Source organism: Pteropus vampyrus, unplaced genomic scaffold (genome assembly GCF_000151845.1).
Source record: "Pteropus vampyrus isolate Shadow unplaced genomic scaffold, Pvam_2.0 Scaffold8, whole genome shotgun sequence".
Lineage (NCBI taxonomy): Eukaryota > Metazoa > Chordata > Mammalia > Chiroptera > Pteropodidae > Pteropus > Pteropus vampyrus.
The window spans coordinates 1,999,025-2,007,894 of NW_011888789.1; the positions used below are offsets into that span (position 1 = coordinate 1,999,025).

The 8,870-nt window shown below is 34.0% G+C and overlaps 1 protein-coding gene across 3 annotated transcripts in view; it reads left to right on the top strand.

Annotated features, from left to right (window-relative positions):
• Positions 1-7,855, top strand: part of AGA (aspartylglucosaminidase) — a 12,850-nt gene extending 4,995 nt beyond the window's left edge. For all 3 annotated transcript variants that reach the window (XM_011371451.2, XM_011371442.2, XM_023538151.1), the window contains 5 exons: positions 1,284-1,398; positions 2,018-2,093; positions 2,951-3,058; positions 3,738-3,871; positions 5,293-7,855. In XM_011371451.2, coding sequence (XP_011369753.1) covers positions 1,284-1,398; positions 2,018-2,093; positions 2,951-3,058; positions 3,738-3,871; positions 5,293-5,393 — 534 coding nt within the window. In that variant the 3' untranslated portion in view covers positions 5,394-7,855. The remainder of the gene's footprint in view (positions 1-1,283; positions 1,399-2,017; positions 2,094-2,950; positions 3,059-3,737; positions 3,872-5,292) is intronic.
• The last annotated feature ends 1,015 nt before the right edge of the window (positions 7,856-8,870 follow it).

Sequence of the window (8,870 nt, forward strand, 5' to 3'; positions counted from 1 at the left end):
AGCTCTTCATTCAGATTGGCTTGCTCGGAATTGCCAGCCAAATTATTGGAGGGTGTGTACACATAATTTTTAAAAGTAAATTATTTGAAAATATTATGTGATCTCCCTCTCTGTCGTCTACCTGTTGCCTAAAGTGCTAGTTAGCACCCTGGTTGCACTTTAGAACCAGCGATTTAAGTTGATTTTCTGGGCGTGGGTGTTCTTAAAAGCTCCCTAGCTGCATCTAGGGCAGATCCTGGGTGGAGAACTACTGGTCCCTGGCAGTACTTTTCAAACTCTGAAGGTTCTGCTATTGGGAAAGGAGACTGCCTCAGTCAGAACTACTCTGCTTGTATTTCCTTCAAACAAAGGTTCTAAGTCTAAAAAAATCAAAGTTTGGAAACTGTTAGTCTAAAATAGGTCTTAGATTTTATCCATGTGAAGTGTACCCAGAATCTTGCCCTTATTTGACTGAAGGTTTTATACTGTTAGGTGTCTAGTATGTTCTTAGTAGAATACTTTATCTTTAAATCAATAGACTTTTAGAATAAATCAGTTTGTCTTTGCCATCCAGAGCGTTTCCAAACTGGACTATCTCAGTCTCTCATCTGTTTCTTCTCCAGATCCTAATTATCTTTGAATAACCACGGAGTCTCTGGAGTTAGCACTTGAAAGAGGCTTCTATGTAAAATCAGGTCAGGGGAGGCACCAACCTAATGAATAAGTCATTAGGAATAGGTTTCTTGCTTTAATACTAACCCATATATGTACAACCTAAATTTATGAATTTGGATTATTTTCTTGAGCCTTTAAGATTCGTAAAGGAAGCTGAGAGTAAAATTTAGAATATGTTCACATGAATCTAGCTTTGAAAAAAAAAAAGGTGATTTTAAAATAGATTTGCTTTAAATCTCGTAATTCTTCTTTGGCCAGGGAACAAATTCTGAAATTTAAAGGTCAGGTTGCATACCTAATTCCATTTAGGATTAATATCTAACAAAAAATTTTTCATTTCTATCTGCCATTATACTGAGAATTTAGGCACATAAAGAGAAAATCAGGGATCTTTCCAGACAATGTAGTTGTCTGTTCCACATTATGTAATTCTGAGAGTAGACTAGGTATTTAGTAAAATTATATCCATCTGTTCACATAAGACTTAGTTAATCTTTGGCTTTTAATTCTTATCTTTCAGTTACCAGATGTCCTTTGGTTTCTTGCTAATGTTTAGTGATTGTACATAACTACTTGCCAATTTCTAAAATCACCCTTTCTAAAAAATACAACTTAAATCTTGTTTACAGAATGTTATACCAGATGCTTCAAAATACTGTGGACCTTACAAACCACCTAGTATCTTAAAACAAGATGGTTCTACCTATAAAGAAACAGGAAATAATTACGGTCATGATACCATTGGTAATTTGCCTTTTATACAGTTTTTATGGTTAAAGTTCAGCCATTTTTCATTGCCTTTCCATAACGAGTTCTTAACCTCGTTATCTCTATTCATGTACCAGAAGGTGATTTTGAATATTTTAACTGGCAAGTAACACATACATATATATACATTCTTTGCTTAACATCTATATACGTTTTGGTAAATTACCTTCTATGAGACCCCTAAAATCTAATGATTATTCACTTGTGGATTTTTAAATCTTTGTATGTAGTTCTTTAATAATTGATGTTTTTTGCCACATTCATGTGATCTTTCCAGGCTGTAGTGTTGGAAATTTTCATTGGCCTGTATCAGTGATTTTCTTTGGAGTTCTCTTTGAAAAAGGCATTGAAAAGTAACTGAGCACTTTGAAAAGTAAGAATATGGGATGTCTGCCAAATGATGTTATGAAACTAGATCATCAAGAAACACAAATTATACCACTGGTACAATTTTCAGTATTCCCAAGTTTCCTATTTTCTTCTACCTGTCATTAATGAAAGAGGATATTTGTATTACCAATTGTTCAATTACTTTATTATATTCGAGGTAAACTTTAGAGTTGATACCTACAATGATTTTTTTTTTTAATTCTAGGCATGGTTGTAATCCATAAAATGGGACAAACTGCTGCTGGTACATCTACAAATGGTATAAAATTCAAAATACATGGGTTAGTGTTTCTAAAAGAACAGTTCTTACAAATGTATATTTCATGTAAACCAATGTGTATTGCATGTAAACCATTGTGTGTGTGGTGCTATGGAAGATGTAGAGGCAAAGCACAGCCAAGATAAATAAATGTGAAAGAAAATAAATTAATATCTGCTAAATGCCAAAGGAGAGTGAATCCCGGCTGGTGCTGTAGAGTTCAAGGATGGCAGTGGTGATCTGATTCAGCTGGGGGGAGTTAGGGAGGCCAGTGGGGAGATGCTGGTTGCTGAGCCTGAGCCTAAGGAAGGGAAGGGAACGTCCAGGCCAAGGCACTAGCAGATCCAAAGTAGTACACACCAGTTCCATGCTCCCCCTAGTGGGAAAAGAGATTGCGTGTATGCCGGGTACAGGGGAGGAAGACCAGAGTCCGATTTCAGGGGTCTTAAGTCAGTTTAAGGATTTCTGGATTACATTTCAAAGTAGTAGAAAAGTATTAAAGGTTTATTACAAGGAAAACCCGGGGTAAAATTTTGGCACATTGGAAATAAAGCATAAGTAAATTGTAGGTGAAGAAAACCAATTTGAACCTGTTAATATAACCCAGAAATTAGATGATAAGGATGCTAATAATAGTCACTAAAAATCTGTGCCACCTTGATATATAAGATGGTATTTAATTCTTATTAATGTAGGTTTGTGGAAACCTAAGTTGAAAAACTTATGAAAATATTTTTTCTGTGTTCTGATGAAGATATTACTTAAAACAAAAATCAGCGTCTAAGTAGAAATACTCCCTATTGTTGAAACAGCTCATAAAATAATTTAGTTTTTACACTGATTTCGTGTCCTAAATTATTACACTTTGTCCTCCCAAAGTCGAATAGGAGATTCACCAATACCTGGAGCCGGGGCCTACGCCGATGATACTGCTGGAGCAGCTGCAGCTACTGGGGATGGGGATATACTGATGCGCTTTCTACCAAGGTATGACTTCTTACATGTGTGACCTTTAGAGATCTTTAGCGGAGACATTTTCTATCAAAATAGAAAATAATTCTTTGGCCATGTAATCCAAATTTGTGTATATAAGAGCTTTTGAGAAATTCTGCTTAGAATTCTTTACCTAACGTGTTGATAATATGATTCAAATTAATCATAGTACTCTGAAATAAAATATTTCTCACTCTACCTCACAGATGAGAATACTTACGATCCATTTAAATCATTTATATAAGGCCACTAAATAAAGGAACTGTGGTAATTGATAAAAGTAAGAAACGCAGTCACCCTGTATAATTATTGAAAGATAATTATGACAGCTAGATGTTTTGCACATGCCCAATATTTTCCCTATTAATTGTAGCCCCATTTCTTATTTAAATAGACCCTCTGTACTTCTGGCTTTTATTACTACGTAACAGTTATTCAGCAAAAGCCAAAAATAATAGTCCTTATCTGAAACTAGTAGTGGGTTAGTTGAAAAGATAGATTTTGTATCAAGATTTGCTTGCTTTCATGTTGATGCTTTCACAGGAATTACTCCTGGTCACTTACATATTCTATCAAATACGACAATTTTGATAGTTTTATATTTCTAACAAAGTAACCAAATTTGAAGTTAGTTTATTCTATAATACTAAAGTTTTGTCTTTGTTTAAATCAGCTACCAAGCTGTAGAATACATGAGAAGAGGAGAAAATCCAACCATAGCTTGCCAGAAAGTGATTTCAAGAATTCATAAGTATTTTCCAAAGTTCTTTGGGGCTGTTATATGTGCAAATGTGACTGGAAGTTATGGTAAGTTTCACTTGGAATTTGTATTTGTGTGAACTTGCAAATGTTGATGAAAACATACACTTTAAAATATTGTGGTGTTTTATTTCTATACAGTGGAAATGAGGACCGTATTGAGTAGACACTGGGAAAATGTTAATTGATGATCTGTCAAGGCTCACGAAGTTTTAAAAATATACTTAAAACCCTCCTTTGGTTAACTACTAATAGTTATGATCTAGTCTTTGGCTATTAGTTCTTTGACTTTGGTCCTAAATACAGTTTAGCTTCAGCTCCAGTCTGTGGTGAGATGGGCTAATCTAGTCAAAGCTTTTATTAATTAGAAGTAGATAGGGGTAAATTATCTTCCTTACTTTCCCATTCATTATTTAAATGTCTTAGTCATTTAGATCTTCTTGGGGCTCCAGGGTACAAAATGTTTTACTAATTAGTAAACAAAAGTAGTTAGAATTATTTTTGTACTGTGTTTGAAGCATGTCCTTTGCTTTATTTAATTTCTATACGAGCCTATCACAGTTTCAAAGCATTTCAAGATCAACCACTACTGATTCTCATTAGTGAATTTTTAGAAGGGGAAGATAGATCAGCTTACTAATCAATATGACTTATTAGGTTAGACTGTTTATTATTGTTCTTTGATCTTTTACTTCCCACAGTTCTGTATTTAAAAAACGTGTTTGAAGAATTCCTTATTCTTTTTTAAGTACTAAGATACAAAAGTCAATATAAGTTATGGGAGGGAAAGGCTTTATATATTAAAAAGTAAGTCAGTTTCATTCATTGCCTCTTAAGAAATAAACCTTAAAAGGCCCAAAGTTGGATTTAACAGGATGTAAAATGATAATTATATAATTATAGATGAATTTAAAATTATAGATGATAATTATATAATTATAGATGAATCTAGTCCCTTATATTTAAAGTAATGACATTAGAAGGGAACCCTCCAGGTGTTTGTGCATAGGTAGATAGGGCAGCAGGAAACCACTTAAGTAAGATGAACTTGATTAGACAGAGAGCATCTTGACAAATTCCTCACTTTCTATGAGGATAAAAGCGTAGAAAAGAACAGAGAGCATGGGGAGGAGAGGATTATGGGTGAATGATAGGAATGTGCAAATGACTAGGAAAATAAAATCTTTAGCATGTGCCTGAAAAAAATTTTTTGCTAAGAAAAGGATATGAACACAGTAAAATAATACTAGTAATGACATCATGTGTATAGAGCAAAAAATCAGCCTATATTCTGAGGTTCAAAGAAGTGGCTTATCCACTTCTACCTTTCTTCCTCTCATGGACTGTCAACTGTTCAGTACTAAGGAAGGTGACACAGTTGGATATCAGGTATACAATAGGCGATGTCTGTATTGGTTGTAAATATGTGCATTCTATAACCAAACAACTTTTTCTTTTCTTGGCCTCAGGTGCTGCTTGCAATAAACTACCAACATTTACTCAGTTTAGTTTCATGGTTTATAATTCTCAAAAAAATCAGCCAGTTGAGGAAAAAGTAGACTGCATCTAATCCGTCTTTTCTGTCAGCATCTATATTTAAAGAAGAAAGAAGCAAAGACTGAAAAGGTTACTCACTATCACTGCAGAGTATGCCTCATACATTCTAAATTCTTTTTGTAAAATAAGCACAAATAAGTTTATGCTGAAGTAGCACTTTTTAATATATGAAATTTTTGGTTATCTACTTTTATTTAAGCTTTGTATCTTTGTATATTGCCTGAAAATGAATATGTCCATGTGTATGTAATTTTTATATGTTTAAATTTTAAATGATTTTTGGATTTCTGCTCAATTTTTTAAGAAATTGCCACTTTGGAGATTTATTTCCATAGTGATATATTAAAGCCAAAAGAAATAATCTATTTAGATATTTAAAATAGAGTATCAAGTTTTTTGGACCCAAGAAAAAGGTAAGGATTAGGCACAGCATGATTAGTCCTGATTGAATTTTAGTACATTCAAATGATATGTCTGTTATCACTGATTATCAATTTTACTTCCTGCTAGCTTAAAGAAGAAAGAATGCTGTTAAAGGTGATTTTTGTTTTGTTCATATTAGAAAATACAGGCAGTCTTCTGATGAGCAATTGTATTTATCTTTTTGGGTTTTTTTTTCTCTCTGATAGAACTCTCAATATGTGAAAGTTCTTTAGCCACAAAAATCTGTGATTTTTTAGCTACTAATATTTAGTATTAATTTCTTCCGAAAATGATTTGGGGAATTTGATCTATACTGTGGTTTTACTAATCCCTTGTGCTGTGGTTGGTGATTGCAGTTAGAGATAAGTCAGGAAGTAGCCATTGTCTAGCTTCGTCTTGTTTTCCTAAGTGCTGAGTCCAGTATCTGACTGAGAACTATACAGAATTGAATGTGTGCTTTCTCAGCATCATCTTTTCCTACAAAATCGTTATCTTTACCATCAGGAGTCAGTAATAACACAATATGTACAATATTGTCCTCAAGCTTTATTATATCTGCTCTGTTTTTTCTATACTCATCTTAATATTTAATGTTCTTTATAATTTAGAACTAGAAAGCTATAGTTTTGAGAATGCTCTTAGGGCACTTGTTCTTGGACCTTGCTATGTATTGTAATTGTCTGGGAAGCCTTCTCTTCTATCCCAAGTCATATTTTTCACAAATGAGAACATGAAAGCTAGAATTAGCAGACGACTAATGATAGCCTGAAAGCTAATAAGGAGATAATTCTATACCTTCTCATGAGGGTTCCCATGAGGTATGTGGATTTGCTGAAATCTGATACTGGGCCTTAGAACGAGGGGAAGAAAAATTTAAACTCTCAGTATATTAATAGCAAATGGGATGCCTGTTTTGTGTGTTTGCTATTTGTTAGTGTGTTAGGCAACCATGTGCCACCAGAAAAAATGATATTATTGAAAGTCTTTGTATCCTGTCACTCCCCAGCAAATTAGGACTTTAGCTGACAAAAACAACCCATGTATTTTTTTAAAAAGTATTTTCTCTGTAATTCACAGTCTTCCTGGTGGAAATAATTTTTCTATATATCTAATGTAGAAAGATAGAAATGAAATTAGCTTTGGAAATATATTTCTGAATTTCTAGATTTGAATGTAATATAAATTAAATGCTGTAGCTGCGTTGTCCTTTCTTTTGAAAAGTTAAAATTACTTTTTTGTCCCTGGTGATGATGTACACAGGAAACACCTCTTTGATGATGATGTTGTGATATCAGTGATCACTACGGTTGTAGGAGAGACATGTAGAAATCTAGTGAAATAGCACAGTATGTAAAGAGAATTGTGAGCCAATCATAAATTGAACTTGGAAATTATTCACTAAAACTTGGTAAAAGCAAGAAAGTTACTCGGGAAGGGAACCATGGACAACTTAATCATTTAACTTTTTATGGCAGATAGTAGTTGATGGTTTGTTTCACATATATCCTAGTTGTATAGATTACATAGCTGTTAGATAGCTTAGGATAAAGGTAAAAGATTCTTCTCTATCCTGCCAGTTTCTTCTTCTTTTTTTCTTCTTCTTCTTCTTCTTCTTCTTTTCATCCTATAGAAAATGTTGTTACTTGTCTACTAAGGTGAAATTAAATTGTCCCCTCACACATACGGATTAATCAACTTTCTTAAGTGATTCATAGAACATTAACATTGTCACCTGAATATATTATTTACACACAGAGTGCTTGCCATCAAATTCTGTTCTCATCTCTTTTCAGCTAACACATTTCATCTCATTTAACATTTCTAGCATACATAGCAAAGAAGTTTAGTGGGCTTTGAGTATTATCTTAGCTTAGTTTAACAGCACCATTTAGAAAAAGGAAGCGATTTTGGTATCAGCAATATCAAAGTTTCTTGATTATTCCCCCAGAGACTGTAGATGAACTTCAAGAGTTTGGTATTTTTAGCACACTGGGCAAAGATGAAAACCTTAACCAGAAATATACAATAAAGAATTTGGTAATTTTATGCTCTCATTTATTTGCATTGATTAATCCCTGGAACAAACTTTTTTAGTTAATTATCTGACTTTACTGAAATGGGCAACAATGACTCTTTTGTGTGTGTTGAGTTAATTTTCCTAGCCGTAGTATAAACTGTGGAGTCATAAGTCCTGTTCCCAAGCAGCTCCAGCTCTGCCAATCCTGCATATGGCAGGACTGCTCTTCTAGTCCCTTGTGATTTGGCACAACCATGTGACTGGTTCTGGTAAGAATTTTCAAGCAGAAGTGAAGAGTAGGAGACTTTCCTGTGCTGTTTTTCAGTCATGACTACATGATGTGGCTGCCCCATCAACCCGAGTCCTTGAGCGACTATAATGAATGGACCCCATGACAACACACAGTGAACACACATAAATAAGAAATAACCCTGTGTTATTGTGACCACCCAGCATAAACTACCCTGTCCTGACTGATACATCAAATATGCATAAATAGTTTAAAATATTTTTGGAGATTATTAAACTAATGACAAATGAACTCTTTAAAGAACAAAAGAAAATTTAAAAAAGGCAAAGATAACCTAGAATAGTACTGGTTAAAGGGTAGGAAAATGATGGATGATTTCTTAAAAATACTTCTTAAAAAAATCATATATACTGTTTGTTTCCAATTATAACAGTTAAAAAGGGCAAAATTATGAAGACAGTAAAAAGATAAGCATTTGACAGGGGTTGGGGGAGGGAAGGATGAATAGGAGAACACAGGATTTTTAGAGCAGTGAAGCTATTCTACATAATGCTATAATGGATACATGTTATCATACATTTGCCCAAACCTGTTGAGTGTACAACACCAAGAGTGAACCCTAATGTAAACTGTGGACTGCAGGTGATAAATATGTATCAATGTAGGTTCATCATTGTAATAAATGCATCATTCTGCTTCTGAAGTTGGTGGTAGGGGAAGCTGTGTGCATTAGAGCAGCGGTCCCCAACCTTTTTGGCACCAGGAACCGGTGCTCCTATGAGAATCTAATGCCCCACGAT